This window comes from Somniosus microcephalus, unplaced genomic scaffold (assembly GCF_052327205.1).
Source record: "Somniosus microcephalus isolate GS21.2 unplaced genomic scaffold, FLI_Smic_1.0 scaffold175, whole genome shotgun sequence".
Taxonomy (NCBI): Eukaryota; Metazoa; Chordata; class Chondrichthyes; order Squaliformes; family Somniosidae; genus Somniosus; species Somniosus microcephalus.
Window position 1 is genome coordinate 178,145 of NW_028225362.1, and position 23,054 is coordinate 201,198.

The 23,054-nt window shown below is 45.1% G+C and overlaps 1 protein-coding gene across 1 annotated transcript in view; it reads left to right on the forward strand.

Moving 5' to 3' along the window:
- The window catches only part of LOC147082100 (fer-1-like protein 6), a 199,852-nt gene extending 177,632 nt beyond the window's left edge, over positions 1-22,220 (forward strand). The window contains exons 30-32 of the mRNA XM_085980446.1: positions 3,258-3,421; positions 11,778-11,878; positions 15,036-22,220. Of these exons, the coding sequence (XP_085836572.1) occupies positions 3,258-3,421; positions 11,778-11,878; positions 15,036-15,216 (446 nt within the window). The 3' untranslated portion in view covers positions 15,217-22,220. The remainder of the gene's footprint in view (positions 1-3,257; positions 3,422-11,777; positions 11,879-15,035) is intronic.
- The last annotated feature ends 834 nt before the right edge of the window (positions 22,221-23,054 follow it).

Consider the following 23,054-nt stretch of genomic DNA (forward strand, 5'->3'; position numbering starts at 1 on the left):
CAACCCGGCATTACCAATTCGGTTGGCATGTGATGCATCACCCTACGGCATTGGAGCGGTGCTGTCGCACAAATTCTCGGACGGCTCAGAGAGGCCAATAGCCTTTGCGTCACGATCACTAACCTCAGCCGAGCGTAACTACGCCCAGATTGACAGGGAGGCCCTCAGCCTAGTGTGGGGAGTGAAAAAGTTCAATCACTATCTGCACAGGCAGAAATTCACCTTGCTGACTGATCACCAGCCTCTTGTCTCCATTTTTAATCCGAAGAAGGGCGTTCCGGTGATGACTGCGCAACGACTACAAAGATGGTCACTTTTTCCAGGGGCGCACCACTATGAGATTGAATATAAGGGCACGAAACAGCATGGAAATGCTGATGGGCTATCACGCCTGCCACTGCCTACTGCGGAGGAAGCACCAGCAGTGGATCCTGTCGAAATATTCCATTCGACTATAGTTGAATACCTACCGGTAACTAACGCTTGTATCGAAAAGGAAACCCGAAATGACCCGACACTGTCTCGGGTATATGATTTGACGGTGAAGGGATGGCCAGCACATGGCGACTCACTGTTGCCAGCATTCTCGACAAGGAGAGAACAGCTGTCAGTGTGCCGGGGGACCTTGATGTGTGGATCCCGAGTGGTAATTTCACCCAAGTTAAGGGATAGAGTGCTCAATGAGCTTCATGAGGGTCATCTGGGAGGGGTAAAAATGAAAAGCCTAGCCAGGGCTTATGTGTGGTGGCCGGGAATCGATAAACAAATCGAGGACCTGACCAAGAGCTGCTCAGGATGCCAGAAAGTCCAAAATGCACCACCACAGGCCCCTCTACACCCATGGGAGCGGCCCTCATCTCCATGGCAACGGGTGCATATTGATTTTGCTGGTCCATTCATGGACTCAATGTTTTTAATAGCCGTGGATGCGCACTCGAAATGGCCTGAGGTCATCAAAATGTCCTCCACCACCACGGAGAAAACTATTGCAGTCCTACGGACCATTTTTGCCAGGAATGGCTTGCCAGAACAGATTTGCTCCGACAACGGACCACAGTTTGTGTCCGAAGAGTTCAGGAGGTCCTTGAAAAAGAATGGGGTAAGGCATTACACATCCGCCCCGTATCATCCAGCCACAAATGGATTGGCTGAGAGGTTCGTACAAACCTTTAAGAAGGCAATAAAGGCTATGTACAATGACAACATTCCGCTGCAGCACAAGGTGGACAATTTCCTGTTCGCCTACCAGAATGCGACACATGCAGTCACCAACCAGGCCCCAGCCATGATGTTCTTTAACTGAAGGTTAAGATCTCGCTTGGGTTTGCTCAGACCAAACGTACGAAGAGATGTTGAGAGTAAGCAATTCCAGCACATCCATGAGAAGCCAACAAGGAGCTTCAATGTAGGGCAACCAGTCTTGGCCCGCGACTACTGAACAGAAAAATGGCAGCCAGGAACGATATGCACACGGCAGGGCCCACTAATGTACACAGTGGACGTTGGGGAGAGCATCGTGAGACGCCATGCTGACCAGATCCTAGAGTCACAGCAACAAGTCAACCCCATGCCTCACCCATACGTACCTGGTGATGAACCTGACATACGGGTCGCATCTACCCCAGAAACAGTAGCATTGGAAGCTGATGAACCAACCGACGACAGGGGGCCAGAATCGCCTCCGCACCAAGAGCAAGACACTCGGGAAAGGCGCTATCCAGAAAGGATCAGGAGGCCTCCCCAAAGACTGAATATATAAATAGACTATTTTCAGCTAATGTTGCATGTTAAAAGTGTTAATTGTAATTAGTTTGATATTTAATAGTTAAATGAGTGTTATGGTACTGTTAATCTAAAAGGGGAGGAATTGTAATGTGTATACCTTTAAGGGGGGGAGCTACTTTTTACAGCTCATGTATACTGTAGTACCGGCAGTGACCACACCTGTATATAGCACTGAGTAGTAATCTGTACAGGCAGTTCCACTGTGAGCCACGTTGAGTAAACACCTGTTGTACCGTTTCTCCTGCACTCTGTGTCTTATTATACACAGACACAACACCAAGCACTCCCTTTCTCCTGGTGACTCCTATAAGGTGTCCAATAAGAGAGAGTAGCACAGCACTTAATCTTTATAGGTGAAGTCCTCAGAGAATTTCCAGAATAAATGTTGCTCGAGTGTTGGTGAAGTCTTGACAATGTGTCCCACAAAGTCTCCCGATGTGTCTCAAAAGTCCTCTTCAAAAGTCCAGCAGCAAGTGAACAGTAAAAGGGGATATACCTTTAAGTAGCGCTCAAAATCCTCAGGAACGACTTGTTTACTCCCAATCAGCTGGTCGCTATTATGAGAGGGCGTTAGGTCACGCGCTGGCCAGCAAAATGCCATGCAGCCTCCTTAATGAGCGCTAGCAGGCAACTTAAGTGGCAGTCAACCCCCTAACGATCCTTCGGGCGGCCATTCCTAGCGCAAGCTTCAACTCCTTTGCCAAGATGGCGTCTTGCGTAAAATGCGGGCAAAAACATTTTTTCAGCTTAAGACCCCATCTTGGCCACCTTGGAAGCTCTTTACCGCCTAAGGTATCCAGGGAAAATTGCCCCCATAGAATTTACAGCACAGAAATGGCCCATTCACCCCAACTGGTCCATGCCGGTGTTTATGTTCCACACGAGCCTCCTCCCACACCTCTTCATCTCACCCTATCAGCATATCCTTCTATTGCTTTCTCCTTCATGTACTTATCTAGCTTCCCCTTGTGCTCTGCTGGGCCACTGATTGCACACCTCTCGGCATTTACAGGTATATTTTACTGTTGTCATGAATGTGAATGAATAAAGTTAGTGCCATTATCAGTGACTTATTTTTCTGCCCAAATAGGTTCTGAGACAAAGTCATTTTTACATCTTCAGGGGAATGAATCTCAGATTTTTTAAATGATTGGTAGTAATTTTCATCCAGCTCCTTCCAAGTTAAACTAGCTCCTTCCAAGCATCCTGAATGTAAATGTTGCCACAAATTCATTGGTTGTTTTCCCTGCTTCTTCTGTTGACTGTTGGCCTGGCTTCTCCACTGGTGGAGAATGTGGTGATGCACGGTAACTGCGGGGAAAAAAAAGTAGGATTTAAAATGTAGAGACGATTGAAAAAAGGGAATGGATAAAATATTCACTTCACAACATTGTCCATAACCTGAAGGGACTTATCCAATGTAAGCAGTTTTTCATGTGCATTTGTATTTTTCTGACCCCTTCTGTTTGTAGGATCTGTGGAACTTGATCTGAATGGATTTCCTAATGGTGCAAAAGCAGCTAAGAAATGTGACTTGGATATGATCGCAGAGGATTCTGAGACTAAACTTATCTCCATATTTCAGCAAAAACGTCTGCGGGGTTGGTGGCCTTTAGAAAAGTCAGGTGACCTCACTGTAAGTACAGTACTTCCTATCTGTAATAAATAAAATTAAACTAAACTTCTACCACATGAAAAAGAAATAGGGGACTGAGTGATGCAGTGAGTTAGACAACTTTCCTTTTCTCATTGGCAAGCTGAGTTTGATTTACCCAGAGAAAGTCTCCTCTCTATTAGCCATGAGTAAAGTGAGTTGGGCAGTCTCTACCAATGTTCCCTTTCATTTTATTTGGGCGTGTAGCCGCTTTAAGGGGCAGCGCAGCCCATTCAAAATACCGTGCGTTTCTGCTGGCTGCGATGAGCCCCCTTCCCGCTCCCCTCAGGCAGTCCAAAGTTCGATTGTTCAGCTGGGCGAGCTGCCTGTGGAGGTGTGACAGTGGCGACAGCTCACCACCATTCTTTAGATGAGGCCCGAGGACCAATTTTCCACGATCTTCGGGCCTCCTTTCAGGCACAGGGATTGTTCCCTGCGCCCATTTTGACACTTGAAAACTGGCCCGAACGAATTTCTAGACCTGCATTTTTTAGCTCAAGCTCTACCACATTCTGCTGGATAGAATTAATCAACAGAGTGCTAACTCGTATATTTAATTTCCACTCAATTTCCTTTCTGTCCCCCCCTTTAAGGCAGTGGCTTATACTGGAGTGTTATTCCACAGCCACTTGTTTAGGCTAGAGGTGTCTACTGCTTAATTAGTAGAGTATGGTACTGGACGAGTAACCCGGAGGTCATGAGTTTATAATCCCACCCAGGGTAAATTCTGAAATTGAATTCAGCAAGAGAACCTGCCACATCTACCTGGTCTGGCCTACATGTGACTTCAGCCCCACAATATTTGGTTGACTATAAATGCCCTCAAAGCAATCATAGATGGGCAATAAATGCTTTGCCATAATAAATAAATCCCAAGAGAAAATATAAAAAATATATATATTTGTTTTTTTCCCAGGATGGTGAGCAGACACCTTGGGATTGAGGAGGCAGATATCAAATAACTCACATTAGGGAGTATCATAGAATCATAGAAATTTACGGCACAGAAGGATACCATTTGGCCCATCGTGTCTGTGCCGGCCGAAAAAGCGCTATCCAGCCTAATCCCACTTTCCTGGTCTTGGTCCGTAGCCCTGTAGGTTGCAGCACTTCAAGTGCATATCCAAGTACATTTTAAATGTGATGAGGGTTTCTGCCTCTACCACCCTTTCAGGCAGTGAGGTACAGACCCCTCCCACCACCCACCCCCCCAACCCTCTGGGTGAAAATTGTTCTCCACAACTCCCCTCTAATCCTTCTACCAATTACTTTAAATCTATGCCCCCTGGTTATTGACCGCTCTGCTAAGGGAAATAGGTCCTTTCTATCCACTCTATCTAGGCTCCTCATAATTTTATACACCTCAATTAAATCTCTGCTCAGCCTCCTCTGCTCCAAAGAAAACAACCCCAGTCTATCCAATCTTTCCTCATAGCTAAAACTCTCTATTCCCGGCAACATCCTCATAAATCTCCTCTGTACCCTCTCTAGTGCAATCACATCTTTCCTGTAATGTGGTGACCAGAACTGTATGCAGTACTCTAGCTGTGGCCTAACTAGTGTTTTATACAGTTGAAGCATAACCTCCCTGCTCTTGTATTCTATGCCTTGGCTAATAAAGAAATGTATCCTGTATGCCTTCTTAACCACCTTATCTACCTGTCCTGCTACCTTCAGGGATCTGTGGACATGTACTCCAAGGTCCCTCTGTTCCTCTACATGTCTCAGTACCCTACCACGTATTGTGTATTCCCTTGCCTTGTTAGCCCTCCCCAAATGCATTACCTCACACTTCTCCGGATTGAATTCCATTTGCCACCTTTCTGCCTACCTGACCACTCCATTGATATCCTCCTGCAGTCTACAGCTTTCATCCTCACTATCAACCACACGGCCAATTTTTGTATCATCTACAAACTTCTTAATCATGCCCCCTACATTGAAGTCTAAATCATTGATGTATACCACAAAGCAAGGGACCTAGTACTGAGCCCTGTGGAACCCCACTGGAAACAGCCTTCCAGTCACAAGAACACCCATCGACCGTTATGCTTTTCTTCCTGTCACTGACCAATTTTGGATGCAACTTGCCACTTTCCCTTGTATCCCATGGGCTTTAAATTTTCTGACCAGCCTGCCATGTGGGACCTTGTCAGAAAGAGTATTAAGTCATCCTACCTAGAATCATACAGCACAGGAGGAGGCCATTCAGCCCACTGTGCTGGTGCCGGCTCTTTGAAAGAGCTATCCAATTCATCTCACTCACCTGCTCTTTCCCTGTAGCCCTGTAAATTTTTCCTTTTCCTGTATTTGTCCAATTTGCTTTTGAAAGTTACTATTGAATCTGATGCCACCACCCTTTCAGGTAATGCATTCCAGATCATCATAACTCGCTGCATAAAAATAAATTCTCCTCATCTCCCCTCTGGTTCTTTTGCCAATTATCTTAAATCTGTGCCCTCTGGCTATTGACCCTATGACCGTAGAAACAGTTTCTCCCTATGTACTCTATCAATACCCCTCAACATTTTGAACACCTATATTAAATCTCCCCTTAACCTTCTCTGCTCTAAAGAAAACAATCCGATCTTCTCTCATTTCTCCACATAACTGAAGTCCCTCATCCCTGGTACCATTCTAGTAAATCTCCTCTAAACCCTCTCCAAAGCCTTGACATGCTTGTAATAATAGTGAGTAAAATTAAATTTAAAATAAAACACTTATGGGAAAAATACACAGCAAGGAATTGTGTAAATCCAGTTTACTTAATTCATGAAGAAAATCGTCATAAACTCACTCTTGAATTATTAAGGGTTCCTGATTCATAGAATAAGCGAGATGGCCCACTGTCTCCCATTAGGTATCCTCTACATATCCTACCATTTCCTAACCGCAATAACATGTTTCTATAGAGCAGACTCCAGCCGAATTTCATTGGAACAGGGAAAACTAACTGGTTGAGACTGCACGATGGCCATCCCTAAGAAGAATATTTGTGCCAGTACATTTTAATTCATGACCATTAGCTAACCATTTGGCCAACAGCATTGGTTTCTGTTACTGAGAAACACAGATCAAGGGCTTGGGCCTATGGTGCAGAAAATCACCGAGGGTGAAAAAGTTGGCGAGAAAATGTGATAAATCAATAAGTAACCATTAGGTGACCCAGAGTTTGGGTTTTTTAAATGTATTGATTATAGAAAGGAGGGAAAACTGAGGGAGGGAAGAAGATCCACCATCGGAGGATAGTATGAGTCATTGTAGAAGATGTGGTGACAAGTCTCGATTTCAACACAGTGAGGATGGAGGGAAGCGGAAAGAGCATATAGGATAGCAGATTTGGAGTTTAAGAGGAACAGTCTGAGTAGTAATTGATTAAAATAAAGAAGGATTGTAATGAAGAGAGTAAAAGAAAGAAAGACTTGCATTTATATAGCGCCTTTCACAACCACTGGACGTCTCAAAGCACTTTACAGCCAATGAAGTACTTTTGGAGTGTAGTCACTGTTGTAATGTGGGAAACGCAGCAGCCAATTTGCGCACAGCAAGCTCCCACAAACAGCAATGTGATACTGACCAGATAAACTGTTTTAGTGATGTTGATTGAGGGATAAATATTGGCCAGGACAAAATAGTGCCATGGGATCTTTTACGTCCACCTGACAGGGCAGACGGGGCCTCGGTTTAACGTCTCATCTGAAAGATGGCACCTCCAATAGTGCAGCACTCCCTCTGCACTGCACTGGAGTGTCAGCCTGGATTTTCGTGCTCAAGTCTCTGGAGTGGGGCTTGAACCCACAACCTTCTGACTCAGAGGCGAGTGTGCTACCCACTTTTTTTATTATTAATATACTTTATTGAACATTAAGAACATTTACAACATCGTGATCATTTCATTGTATCATCTGCACAGCCATTCTGCCACCACATTTTAACATCAAAACCTGAAGTTTAATTTGTCTCCTGTAACATATATTAATCAATTGTGCTTTAAAAATTGATTGTAAAATACTATCTTTAAATTCCTTTCTGAATAAAACATCCACAGAGCCTTATAATGATCTTTTAGCTTGTATTTAAAATACTCTTTCAGATTGATTCTCCTCCCCTTAAAAAACAGAGCATTCCTTCTTTGCACAATCACGAATCTAGCCAAACTGAACATTAAATTAATTGCCGCTCCGCTAGACTCAGGCAGACTCTCCTGCAATCCCCATCTCAAAATTGAGTCCCACAGGATTCCCATTCTTGCTCTTCAGTCCCCACCCAGCAAAAAAGCTTCACACAACTGTCGAACATAGTACTTAAAATCATTTAACTGTGGACATAACACCAGTAAATGGGACAGAGTCTCATCCCGTATCCCACACACTGGGCAAGTTGCCGGCTCCACTCGTCCAACCTTGCACAAGACCGTCATGGTAAAAATCCTGTTATGAGCCAATTTGAAATCCAGTTCAATCCACTCTGGACATTTAAAATTCGCCCACACTCCCTCCCAAATCCTGTTGAATTCCAGCTGTGGGTATATACTCTGCCAAAACTCCTGACCAGCAGGTGTCTTGAATCTCCAATCTCTAAATACCTCATAGAAATCTCGAGTATTACTGTTGTCAAATTGGACCAACTCTCCCCCTTTCTCCAGCAGAAAGCATGGAAAAGCGGGACGCATTTTACTTCCTTTGGAGATTTCCGCATTTATTTCTTCCATCCAATCCTGTGGCATTGCCCTCACAATCTTCTCATACATGATCCCTATTGCTTTTTCCTCTACCTCCTGATCCTCCTCCCACACCATGTCCCTCACTATCGCTTCCGGCAACCAACCTGGAATTACCTCGTATAATACATCTTTCACACATATAATACCAGCTTTTATAAAAGCTTGATTAAATAAATCCTCTCCTTCGATGTTGACCCACCTGTTCAAAAATAAGGGCTGTTCTAAAAATTCCTCAGGCCCCTTGGGCATAAACTGCACACTTTTTAAAAAGTGGGCCCAAGTCTCTACAACCCCCTTATAAAACCTAGGGAGAAGTTTAATCGATTTCAAAAACATTTTATTGAAATTTTCCCCGAAACCAAATGCTTCCTAAACCTTCAATAAAAACTCATGAGACGGACTCACCAAAACAGCCACCCCTCTACTGTTTTTGTTTGCACAACTTGCAAACACCTCTCCCTTCCAAACCTTCTGAACTCTTTCTAGGATATCCTCATCCCAAAAGGTTTCTTGCAGACACAACAGGGGTGATTTTCATTCAGAAGTCGGGTTGGAGGCGGGACTACAACTTTCGGGGTTGTAGTCCCACCTCCATCGAGATGCGGCCAATCCACATGATTTTAACTTGATTGACCTTGTTGAGCCTGCCCAGCGGGCTCAGCAGGCCAATTAAGGGCCACCCGGCAACAGGTGATATCACAGACTGAAATTTCATCTGTCAAGGTGTTTTGACAGATGAAATATCAGAGTTTCACAGCTGTTTGAAGCTGTCAAACACTGACAGTCTTACTTCTAACCTGAGTCCTTCTACACAGACTCAATTAGAAATCTCACTGGCACAGAAAGCTGCAGGCTATAACTTTTGACAGATCGCAGCCATACTGCTTTCTGTGCCGGTGAGATGATGGACTCCCCGAACCTAAAGGAAGGAAGGCTGTAAAGGTAAGTACAGGTAATTTAAACTTCTTTACACACTTTACACACACCAAACACACTTACCTTTGCACTCATGCACCCATCACTCACCTGAACACCGACATCTCGACCCCTCCAAGTCCTTCAACCCGACGGCCCGACTCCTGTAACTTGGCGTGGTTTGGAGCCGTCAGGAATCCCACATTTCAACATTCAAAATAGGGATTAGGCTAAAAACTGCCTGTTAACTAGCTGTTAACAGGCAGTTAATTGGCACTAATCCCTTCCCGCCTCGGGTAGGCGGGTCCCAGTGTGGGGCGGGTACCCGCCTCCTTTGAAACTTACATGGAGGCGGGTTGGGGGTGGGATGGTGTCGGGACCCCCGAATTCGGGACTTTAACCCCCCGCACGCCTCCAATCCCGACTCCACGGGTCAATGCAAATCGACCCCAACAAGTCCCTGCCTTTAAAACCCTGCAACAACTGCTGCAATTTCTTCTCACCCCTCAGTCCGTTCACATTAATCGAGACCAATGTAATCATGGCTCCAAAGAAGGGAAGTATGCCTGATAATCTCCCCATCATTTAATCTCTGGCCCTTCCCTCCTCTGATGCTCCTTCCCAACTTTTTGGCTAGCTGTTGCTTTTTCCTGCAGCCTCCGACTCTTTTTCACCTCCTGTTTGAACCTTCCCTGCTGTTTCAGCCTCTTCCTTGCATTAAGTTTGGGCCAAGGAGCTGCCCTTTCTCCCTCCTTCTGCCCCTCACTAACCTTTCTCTTTCCACATGATGCCACCACACCCCCCACTTCCATGTCTCTGTCCCCCTCTAATTCCTCACTCTTAAGCTCTTCTGTATCCCTCTGTGCCTGCTCCCCATCAGATACATCATCTCCCATAGAGAGTCTTCCTGCTATCGCGGTTTCTCCAACAGCGTCACTCCCTTCGACCTCATCTCCACCGCTGACCCTTGCTCCCTGATCCTTCTCTCTCTGGGACAATGGTGCACCTATATTGCTCCCTTCTGGCATCTTTGTCTCGCCGCTCCCGTCCTGCTGCCCCTTTAAGGCTCCTGCCTCTTGCACCCTCTCCTTGTCTTGGCTCCTCCTGCTCACCGAGATGTCCGACTCCCCGTCTTTCTTTGGAGTACTTACATTTATCACGCACCCCGCTCCTGCCTCCTCTCCCCCCGCGGACACCAGATTCTTTAAGGAGAGCTGAACCGTATTAAGGCTCGAGTCTGCACTCGACCCTTGCTGCCCGCTGCTGTCTTTGTTCTTTTCCACTGTACTTGGTGTGTTTTCCACCATCTCCATCCTGTTTTCTGCTCCGCAATTTTCTGCCTCTTCCTGTGCTCTTTTCTCCTTCAATTTACCAGCTGTGCCCTCCGACTGCTCCGCTCCTCCGGCCATTCCACTCACACCTCCTGCTCCTTCTCCCATCTCCTCGTCACTCATAGAGCTTCCTTCTGCCTCACACTCACAGTGGGTGGGGCCTTTGTGACACACCACACAGCTCTCCACTTTGCAGCTCCGAGCGATGTATCCAGACTCTCTGCAATTATAACAGTACAAGTCTGGACAGTTTCTTACAAGATGGTCGTGTCCAAGACAATAATAACAAACCTTTACTTGGTTATCATGCAGTACTCGGAAGTACTGCACTCCTTCCATTGTCTAGAATTTCATGCTGTACAGTAATGACTTTACCCCCTTTGGGAACCGCACCTTTATGTAACGGGTTCCATCTGCTACCTGTGTTCCTGGATAGTATCTCCTCTTTATTGCTGAGCAAATTTTAATGTCCCACGACTCCAACTTTTTGATTAGCACATCGTCCTCAATATAAACTGGCAAGTTTAAGAATGAGACCACGACCTCTTCCGAATATAGCAGAGATACCTCCAAGAACTTATCGCCAACGTTCAAACTGAGTAAAAGTCTTTCCACCTCCCCTCGGCCACTGACTGTCACCTCAAACCCAACATTCGGCTTTGGTCGGCAGGCAAAGCAGCTTCCCTCGCCACAGTCCTCATGTACTGCTTGGATCATATCCCAAGCTCGTATCTCCTTATCCTCGCACTGAACCACCACCGTGTTTTCTTTTCCAAACTTCCTGGGGTCCCGGCCCAAATCTTTGGGCCTTTTTTTTTCCCTTCCGACGACAGTTTCTCCCCTAATTAAATTCATCTTGCGAACACTGTCCCCTGAGCGGCCCGGGACTCCGGACCCCTCAGCAGCCATCTGGCTGTTGTTTATGGGCCAAAAAGGCCCTAAAACCTGAAAACAAAAACCACCACCAACTTTTTACAAACTCACTCCAACTCCCTGCTGCAACCAGGCAACCAGTAACACCTGCTCATTCCTAGCCCCTCCCACCTAGAGAGTGCTACCCACTGAGCCACAGCTGACGCAGAAGTTGGAGGTTAGAGGTGACAGAGGATTGCCAAACAAACAAGATTCTCCTTTTATCTTGTCAGGAGTGCAGGAGATGTGTTAGAAGAGCATTCTTGATGTGGGACAATTAATCAAATTCTAATCTACTAATAGATGCATTTTAAAATTAAAATACACCTGTTAATAGCAGCCATTCTGCACTGATCAACGCTCTCAACCTAAAATTTGTACTTTTGTTATTCATGGTATTTTTTGCTCACAAGTGTCGTATGTGCTGCTATTCATGATTTCTACACAACTAATTTAGGGAAAGGTTGAAGCTGAATTCCACCTGGCTACTGCCGAAGAGGCTGAGAAGAATCCAGTTGGCTCTGGTCGCAAAGAGCCAGAACCACTGGAAAAACCCAAGTAAGTTTGGTTTCACTGCTGAACTGGGTGAAGGTTATAGAAGCTGGGGGTTTCAAGTGATTTGATCTGCACTTTCAAATTTTCTTGCCACTTTCACTCACCATTGAAACACGAGCATGCATGTTTGTTCTGATAAATATATATTTTCATTATATTGAATTTATCTTAATTTGTTCCTTATGCAATATCATTAGCTAAGGATATTGGAAAAAATCCACCAAATTTGCATAAATTCTTGTTAGCCAAAGGTTACATTTTGGTAAGCGCGTAGGACTGGGTTGAGTTAAATATTGTTGAACTGTACAGGTTTTACTCCAACTTTAACCTAAGTGGTTTCTTAACAATTAGAGGTCACTTCAATTTACTTAATGCTAACATTAACATTGCCTGTAGTTATTAGATCAGCACATTGTAAACTCTCCACCATAGTACTTATTGGGTTTTGATTATAAAGTTATTGCTGCTTGTCAGGGGCGATTTTCTCACTGGAGGCGAGATGGAGGCGGGTTTCGGTTTGGGTGGGTTTGAAACTCACCTCCACAGATAGTTTTCAAAAAATTGCGATTTTCCCATGATTGGCCACTTGATTTCAGAGGTGTGGGATGCCCTTGGTCAATTAGTGTTTTGGGACTGAAACTCACCTCTGCTGCCATCACTTTCCCAGTCTGATTTTATGGCTTCTTGCTGCCTTGGCTCATTCCACAGGATTTCTGCCTATGCTGCACCACCTGCAACATATTCTGAGAAATCACTACGTCAATTCCAAGGCAAGGGCCTCCCGAGGCTCTCGGATGAGGCGCTGCAAATGTTGTTTGAGGGGGTGACAGCTAGCAGGAAGGTGCTCTTCCACTCATCTGGGAGGAAGAGGCCTCCCAAAGAAACCAAGGCTGTGTGGGTACAGCTGGCAAAGGATATAACCTCCAGATCTGTGTGCAGATTGCGAGAATGTTTCTGTGTATTGATGAAATGCCATCCCTGTTGGAAAGCATTAAAATGAGTTGATGCCAAAATGTTGGCGATATAATACGCAGCTCCACATTGCGGGCTCCGCCATACTTGTGTTGTCAGGTTGGTGGCCTGAGTGATAGGAGGCCAGAGAGTGATGTCCATTGTCAATGATGTCTTTGGATGGAGCCAAGGACATGTGTCAACTTGGGCAACCTATGCAAATCTAGCCAGGATAAGTTCATCCCTTGCATCCTGGGCAGCCATGTGCTCACGTGCTGCCACTGCTGCTGGTCGATACACCAGCACTCTGACCTCCTCCTGCTCCTCCTCCTCCTCGTCCTGCTCCTCCTCCTCCAGATCCTCCTCCTCCTCAGCCTCCTCCTCCTCCTCCTCATCTGAGGAGTGCTGGAACTGAGCCACTTGCTCATCAGGAAGCTGCAAGCCATGACGCTGTGCGATGTTGTGCAGTGCACAACAGACCATGACTATTCTGGAGACCCTGTATGCTGTATACTCCAGGGCTCCCCCTGATTGGTCAAGGCAACGGAAGCACATCTTCAACAACCCAATGGTTTGCTCGATGATGGACCTGGTTGAATTGTGGCTGGCATTGTAGCGCTCTTCAGCCTCGTTAGCTGGCCTCCTGATCAGTGTCATTAGCAACTTCTTCAGGGGGTAGCCTTTGTCACCAAGGAGCTATCCGTTAAGTTGGTTTGGCAGATAGAAAAGCGGAGGAACATTAGAGTGCCACAGGATGAAAGAGTCATGGCAACTACCACAGAACTTGGCGCAAACATGCAAGAACTCCTTCTTGTGGTTACACACCAGCTGTACGTTGAGGGAGTGGAAGCCCTTTCGGTTGACAATGATAGCTGGGTTGTGATGGGGTGCCCTAAGGGCCACATGTGTGCAGTCTATGACGCCCTGCACCATTGGCATGCCTATAATATTTGCAAAGCCAACCGAACAGGCGGTATACTTGCTTGATCCCTTGAGAACTGGATGTAATTGTGGGCCTTAGCAAAAAGGGCATTGGTAACCTGCGTGATACAACTGTGGGCGGCCGACTGGGAACTACTGCTGATGATCCCTGGAAGGAGCCTGAGGCAAAGACGTTGAGTGCAGTGGTGACTTTGACAGGCACTGGTAAGGGGTGTCCACCCGTTCCTCTGGGCACCAGATCGTGCTGCAGCAGTCCGCAGATCTCTCGGACAACCTCTCGCGAAAGTCTCAGCCTCCTTTGGCACTGCTGCTCACTCATGTTGAGGTGGCTCATCTTCTGTCTGTAAACCCTCTGTCAGGGGTTTTTCCTGCAGTGAGGTGCCTCAATGCGCTGGCGCCTTCTGCCCCGTGCAGCATCAGGTGGCTGAGCAGGAGGTTGGGGCTCCTGCTGCTGTTGCTGCTGAGCTGCCTGAGCAGGAGGCTGAGGCTCCTGCTGCTGTTGCTCCTGAACTGCCTGGTTCTGCTGCTGCCGTGGATGCTCCTCATCCAAATCTGAGGTCCATGGAGAAAGAAAACGAATGGATCCCATGCTGTTTGCAGATGCTTCCGTTGGGGAAGCGCTCATTGCAAGCGGAGAGAGGGTCTTCCAAGGAGGTCCCACAGTTGATAGATTCAAGCTGCAGCACCTCCGACTTCGGAAGGCCTGCTAAAAGTGCTCAAAGACTTTTTAAAGCAAAGTTCTGGCACCTGCAACTAATCCCTGATGAAATAAACGATCTATTGTTGGACCTGCAGCTGTGAGGAGACCACCCACTAGTCAAGCCGACAGGTTTACCTGGCGTGGTTTAGGAGGGTCGTGGAACGTGCTGAAATGCTTGAAAAATCACGAGGGCCTCTCAAAATAGGCTTAGAGATGCCCTTAATGAGCATTTAATCCTCCTAACAAGCGCTATGGGCAGCTGGAGGCGGGACCGTTTCCCGCCCTCCAAAACTGGCACCAGCAAAATTCCGTGGAGGCGGGTTGGAGGCGGGTTCCAAACCCACCCTCATTGTTTCTGGTTTTCCTGCCTTTCCCACCTCCAAACCCGCCTCCTCGGACATCAGAAAGTCGCCCCCTACGTTTAGGCATTTGCCATCTTGTGCTTGTATGCAGTGGGTTGTGTCCCTCGACAAGCACATTTGTAGTATTTCAGTTTTAAAGGGTCATCAACACTGTACTCACACTGGTCTTAAACTGTTTTAATAAGCTTTTCTTTCCTCCCTATAGCCGTCCTGATATCTCCTTCTCTTGGTTCATCAACCCTTTCAAGTGCCTTTATTATCTGATCTGGAGAAACTACAAGAAGCACATCATTGTTGGACTAATTTTGCTAATCCTATTTTTGTTTATTGCGATACTGCTCTACACATTGCCTGGTGCAATAAGTACGAGGATAGTGAATGGATGAACTAAAGTTTTTTAATTGAAATTGAAGAACTCCTCTCAAATGTACTGATCAACATTACTGTCTTAAATCAACCAAAGCCTATCAACTATATTTCAGGGTTCAGTTTCATGTGTTTCATGGGTCATTCTATTTATACTGAAATCTTTGCAAGTTTCTTGCAGATGTTTGATTTACTGTGATAAAATGGTTCCTATTTGCTTTATTGAACTAAGGAGCCTAAATTAATACACAGATACGATCCTAACTCTGTAACACTGTGTTTATGAAATACAAGTGCAAAGATTTCTGCTTTAACCGACAAATAGGTAATTTTATAGTCTGTTTGCAGACTAGTCCCAGAATGACAACTATGTTGAAAGCAACATTCTTTATGCTTTGCTATTTGTTCACACCTCACGTTATGATGCTCAGTGTTGTAACCTTGAAGACGATCACTCAAATTGGCTCATGTTTTATAAATTGCTGGAAAACGGAATCTGCGAAGCACAGGAGTTGTTCAATTTCAGAATTAGCGAAAACAAAATTATAATACAGGTAGACTATCCTTTATCCGAACTTCCGAAAACCGAAAACCTCTAAAAACCGAAAGTTTTTTCGTTCAGCGTAAGTCGTGCGCACGACGCCGACCCCCGACCCCCCGCCGACCCCCCCGCTGACGCCGACCCCCACCCCCGACCCCCCGCTGGCCCCGACCCCCGCCGACCCCCCTGCCGACGCCGACCCCGACCCCCCGCCGACCCCCACCCCCCGCCGACCCCCACCCCCGACAAATTTCCCAGTCTTATAAAATACCTTCTGAAATCCGAAATTTTCCGAAAACCGAAACACGGCTGGTCCTGAGGTTTTCGGATAAAGGATAGTCTAGCTGTAGTAAAATTCTCATGAGAACAAAATATTTCCGTCTCAGCTGAGATTGATTTGAACTCACCTTTATTTTGGGGTGATAGATGAATCTCTGTGCTGTGGCAAGGCCATCAATCTAGGGGTGCAGAAAAGTACTAAGATTTTCCCTGTCTGTCGATGCCACCTCTCTACCAGACTCAAACACTTTGACAGCAGCTATGGAGAAGACGGTGGCCCAGGCCATTCACCTTTCAGCCAGCAAGAGTATTGGTAACAATTGGCTGAAAAATGAAGAGAAATATAACAAAAAAGATTGGGAGATATTATCAAAGCTTAAAATGTAGAAAAATATTAAAATTGGCTCTAAAAACATTTGCAAAAAAATATATATGTGAAAAGCAATGACCATTAGGAACAATCAGGCTGAGTGAAGAGGTTAAAATGCCTCACATTTATGAGGTGTGCGAATCTAAATGTAAAGCAGCTCCAAACCCTAGTCCACAAGCTTAGGCGACTTTGACAAGTTCTCACCTGAGTGGATCACACAGCACCTTGACCTTGTGGTTGTGGAGGCGTCCTTGATTGCTGTCTTGGCTAGGCAACTGAAGGCAACTGTATAAGCACCCAAGGAGACAATGAAATATAGCTGCCATGTTTTAGGAGGAACTAACTTGCTTTTAATGAGTGGGCTGGAGCACCAAACAATCGCACAACTCAAAAGCATTCAGATTCCTTTCCAGGAAAGAAGCTAGATTTTTATAGCTCTTAACAACAACAACTTGTATTTATATAGCGCCTTTAACGTAGTAAAACGTCCCAAGCTTGGTGGGAGTGCTGAGGGTTTAGGTGAGGGGGGCTGGACTCTACTGAGAGTACTACGACATTATAGAAATGAAACAGGATACGCAGAGCCCATCATGTTCATCTTGCTTGGATATGCAATACCATTAATGCAGCTCCAATGGTATTGTTAATTCATGTTTTATAGATAAAATATGTAAAATTAACCGCTCTTGATGACTTCTCTTGCCGTTGTTTAAACAATAACATTTAAAAAAATATTTTCCATCTCCAGTCTTGGGTTATTGCAAAGTTTAAAAAAAAATTCTGTTAATAGCACTTAAGGCTTTCTTGCTAATTAGTTCTCCTGAATTTTAGATGCTAGTGAGCTCAGGATAGTTTCACATTACTGCCAGAATAAAGCAAATACACACCACTATAATTGGCAAACTTTTGTCAAGCAGTAATTACTGCAATTGCACACTCAGCAATGGTTGCTAAATTGAATTGATCGTGTAACTGGAAATAACATTATGTGGCAAAACCACTAAGAGACTCTCACAGTGACTGGTACAATTGCCTTTAATCATGTTTATTACCTTTTAATGTTGGCTCTGGTTAAACAGAGCTAGATTGACAAAATCGCGATCTGACGCGATGACGTCATCACGTGGGTCATGTGACGTTCCAACGGCGGGAAACGTGATGACGTCATGACGTCAGAGGTAGAGGGCATTTCCAGCTAGTCCTCATGTGGAGTGATAGTGAATAGACCTGTTTAGAGCTTCTCCTGCATTTTCTTGTTTTGTAAAGTTTTAGTACATTAAACTCAGTTTGTTAACTACTAGTGAGTTTATAGATTCTTTGCTAGGAGTGCAGAGACTCCTACAATACGATTTGATAGCAGTCCATTGGCAGATATTGTAAAGTATTGTGATTAGCTTTGTTAACCAGTCAGAGTTAGAGGATTTGGATGAAATGTCAGGTTGCAGCTGAGTTACTGTCAATTTTCAGAGAGCTGGCGCGGTCAGTCGTAAACAATTCACAGCCTCTTCATATCAGAGCAAGGTACAGTATGATCCTTCACCGGAGGCTGTCAAAAATAAACCCAAATAGACACGTCTTATACCTTAGTTTGATAAATGTGATGTAATTTTTAAAATGAATATTAAATCTAGTTTTAAACATAGAAACATAGAAGATAGGAGCAGGAGTAGGCCATTCAGCCCCTTGAGCCTGCTGCGCCATTCAATGAGATCATGGCTGATCATCCAAATTCAGTACCCTGTCCCTGCTTTCTCCCCATATCCCTTGATCCCTTTAGACTTAAGAAATATATCCAACTCCTTCTTGAATATATTTAATGAACTGGCCTCCACTGCCCTCTGTGGCAGAGAATTCCACAGGTTCACCACTCTCTGGGTGAAGAAATTCCTCCTCATTTCAGTCCTAAATGGCTTACCTCTTATCCTTAGGCTATGACCCCTGGTTCTGGACTCCCCGGCCATCAGAAACATCCTTCCTGCATCTAGTCTGTCCAGGCCTGACAGAATTTTTTAGGTTTCGATGAGATCCCCTCTCAATCTTCTAAACTCCAGTGAGTATAAGCCCAATCAACACAATCTCTCCTCATACGTCATTCCTGCCATCCCAGGTATCAGCCTGGTGAATCTTCGCTGCACTCCTTCCATGGCAAGAACGTCTTTCCTCAGATAAGGCGACAAAACTGCACACAATACTCAAGGTCTGGTCTCACCAAGGCCCTGTACAATTGTAGCAAGACATCCTTGTTCCTGTACTCGAACCCTCTTGCTACGAAGGCCAACATACCATTTGCCGCCTTAACCGCCTGCTGCACCTGCATGCTTACCTTCAGCGACTGGTGCACAAGAACACCCGGGTCTCTTTGCACTTCCCCTTCTCCCAATCTATTGCCATTCAAATAATAATCTGCCTTCTTGTTTTTGCCACCAAAGTGGATAACCTCACATTTATCTACATTATAGTGCATTTGCCATGTTTCTGTCCAATCACCCAACCTGTCCAAATCGTACTGGAGTTTCACGACATCCTCCTCACAACATACCCTCCCACCCTGCTTTGTGTCATCTGCAAATTTGGAGATATTACATCCAATTCCCTCGTCCAGATCATTAATGTATATTGTGAACAGCTGGGGTCCTAGGACCGATCCTTGCGGTACCCCACTAGTCACTACCTGCCACTCGTAAAACGACCCGTTTATTCCAACTCTTTGTTTTCTGTCCGCCAACCAGTTCTCTATCCAAGTCAATAACTTGCCCCCAATCCCATGTGCCTTAATTTTGCACACTAATCTCTTATGCGGGACCTTATTGAAAGCCTTCTGAAAGTCCAAATACACCACATCCACTGGTTCTCCCTTATCTATTTTACCAGTTACATCCTCAAAAAATTCCAGTAGATTAGTCAAGCACGATTTACCTTTTGTAAATCCATGTTGACTTTGTCCGATCCTGTCACTGCTTTCCAAGTGCTCTGCTATTACATCTTTTATAATGGACTCTAGCATTTTCCCCACTACCAATGTCAGGCTTACCGGTCTATAATTCCCTGCTTTTTCTCTACCACCTTTTTTGAATAGTGGGGTAACATTAGCTGCCCTCCAATCCATGGGTACTGTTCCAGAGTCTATCGAGTTCTGGAAGATGACCAGCAATGCATCTACTATTTCTAGGGCACTTCCTTAAGTACCCTGGGATGTAGATTATCAGGCCCTGGGGGTTTATCGGCCTTCAGTCCCATCAATTTTCCTAACACCATTTCCCTACAAATACTGATTACTTTCAGTTCCACCCTTTCATCAGACCCTATGTTCCCTGGCATCTCTGGGAGGTTATTTGTGTCCTCCTTTGTGAAGACAGAACCAAAGTATGTATTTAGTTGGTCTGCCATTTTTTTGTTCCCCATTATAAATTCCCCTGATTCTGACTGCAAGGGACCTATGCTTGACTTCACCAATCTTTTTCTCTTCACATATCTAAAAAAGCTTTTACAGTCAGTTTTTATGTTCCCTGATAGCTTACTCTCATATTCTATTTTCCATTCCTTAATTAATCCCTTTGTCCTCCTTTGTTGAATCCTAAACTACTCCCAATCCTCAGGATTATTGCTTTTTCTGGCCAATTTATATGTCCTCTCCTTGGATCTTATGCTATCTCTAATTTCCCTTGTTAGCCACGGTTGAGTCACCTTTTTTGTTTTATTTTTATGCCAAACTGGGATGAACAAATTCTGTAGTTCATCCATTCCGTCTTTGAATGTTTGCCATTGCCTATCCACTGTCAACCCTTTGAGTGACATTCCCCAATCAATCCTACCCAACTCGCTCCTCAGACCATCGTAGTTTCCTTTATTTAATTTGAGGACCCTAGTCTCTGAGTCAACTACTTCATTCTCCATCTTAATGAAGAATTCGATCATATTATGATTGCTCCGACCCAAGGGGCCTCTTACAACAAGATTGCTAATTAATCCTTTCTCGTTACATAATACCCAATCTAAGATGGCCTGATCTCTGGTTGGTTCCTCGACATATTCGTTCAGGAAACCATCCTGTAAACACTCTTGGAATTCCTCCTCCACAGTATTGTTACTAATTTGGTTAGCCCAATCTATATGTAGATTAAAGTCACCCATGATGACTGCTGTGCCCTTATTGCATGCTTCTTTAATTTCCCTTTTAACGCCATCCCCAACCTCCACCTTACTGTTTGGAGGTCTATATACCACTCCCACTAATGTTTTCTTCCCCTTAGTATTTCTCAATTCTACCCATACAGATTCCACATCATCAGAGCTAATATCCTTCATTACAATTGTGTTAATCCCTTCTTTAACCAGTAATGCTACCCCACCTCCCTTTCCTTTTTGCCTATCTTTCCTGAACATCGAATACCCCTGGATGTTGAGTTCCCAGTCTTGGCCATCCTTGAGCCACGTTTCCATAATCCCAACCAAATCATATTCGTTTACCTCTATTTGCGCAGCCAATTCATCTACCTTATTACGAATGCTCCTCGCATTAAGACACAAAGCCTTCAGGCTTGTTTTTTTAACGCTCTTAGACCTATTAGAATTATTATTTACTGTGGCCATGTTTGATTTAAACCGTTGATTTCTCTGACTGCCACTTTTGTTTTTCTCCTTCCTATCTTTTGCTTTTATCCTTGTTTCCCTTTCCTCTGTCTCCCTGCTCAGGTTCCCAACCCCCTGCCATTTTAGTTTAAACCCGCCCCCAGAGCACTAGCAAACACTCCCCCGAGGACATCGGTTCCAGCCCTGCCCAGGTGCAAACCGTCTGGTTTGAACTGGTCCCACCTCCCCCAGAACCGGTTCCAATGTCCCAGGAACTTGAATCCCTCCCCCTGGCACCACTCCTCTAGCCACGTATTCATCTGAAATATCCTTCTATTTCTACTCTGACTAGCACGTGGCACTGGTAGCAATCCTGAGATTACTACCTTTTGAGGTCCTATTTTTAAATTTACCTCCTAACTCCCTATATTCCGCTTTTAGGACCTCATCCCACTTTTTACCTATATCGTTGGTGCCTATATGCACCACGACAACTGGCTGTTCACCCTCCCCTTCCAAGATGTTCTGCAGCCGCTCGGAGACATCCTTGACCCTTGCAGCAAGGAGGCAACACACCATCCTGGAGTCTCGTTTGCGGTCACAGAAATGCCTATCTATTCCCCTTACAATAGAATCCCCTATTACTATAGCTCTACCCCTCTTTTTCCTCCTGTTCTGTGCAGCAGAGCCACCCCTCTGCAGTTGGCTGCTGCTGCCTTCCTCTGATAAGCCATCCCCCCCAACAGTACTCAAAGTGGTGTATCTGTTTGAGAGGGGGATGTCCACAGGGGACCCCTGCACTACCTGCCTGCACCTAGTTTTAGTTGACAAATGAGTGTAATGTTTACGCAGAAAACGCTGAAACTATTCAGCAGGTCAGGCAGCACCTGTGGGAGATGGCAGACTACTTTATGTTTTGGGTGCACACCCTTCTTCAAATACATTTTGAAGAATTTGTACCCAAAACATTAACGTGTCTGTCCTCTGCACAGATGCTGCCTGACCTGCTGAGTGTTCCCAACATTTTCTGTTTATGTTTCAGATTTCCTCCAGCTGCAGGTTTTTCATTTCTATTTTGTAATGTTTGCTCTGTGATTTATTAAATGTGCAAAATAGTGTAGCATTTTCATTCTAAAGTTAATCTTTCTAATTGGAATTGTATATACTGTATTTACTCTGCATATTTATCTGAAAGCTTTAAGGTGGTTTAGTATTTTACTGTTTAATGCTTGTTATCAATCATTAAAATTTAAAAATGTTCTTTACCTTGCGTTGTATAACTGAGCTGTTCTTTAGTTTATTGATAATAACAGTGATCATATCTTCAGTGAAGAAACCTATATCTTATAGGTGAGGGTTTTGTTTTATGCTGTTCTGTGAGCTGCCAATGTTAAACCAGCTGCTGAATGTGCATTTCAAAGATCACTCTCATTGATAAGTTCCTCGTGACGTCTACTCCTCCACCACCACCATAACTTTGGTGGAAGTTCGGTGAAAACTCATTCACGCCAAAGTTACAGTTGCTGAGCAGGAGATGCCCAGAGAACATTCCTGGCATATGCCTCAGTGATGTACAAAGGCAGTTCAATCCATGGTCAGATAAAACAGCGTGACCCAGAAATTCGATGCTTTTATGCGGGCTGTTAAGGCCGGTTTCGTAGAAAAACTGGCGGCTGCCTTGCGTTAGCCCACTTCCGGCGCGGAATGCGGTGGCCGCCACATTGGGCAGGTTGGCAGCGCTGCTGTTGCCTGCACTCGCCGCAAGTATTTTAATTACCAGGAGCGTGACGTCAATCGGCGTGCGACGCTGAATTGATGCACGCTCATCCATTTTGGAGCTCACCGCTCCTCTTCCCGCTCTCTCTAAAGCACGCCCATGCGTGCAGCCATTGACAGCGTGTAGAGCCGGGAGAAAGCAGCATTGAGCTATAAACCGCACAGTAAACAGCTACTGAGATAACTGGTAACTATGGAGAGCTGAGACTATGTACAGTAATTGGATTGAAAACTGCTCCCAATGAGTTGCATCAAATCTCCCACCTGGTCAGTCAAACATTACATGAGGTAAATACTTTTAAAATAAACTATACTCTACTACA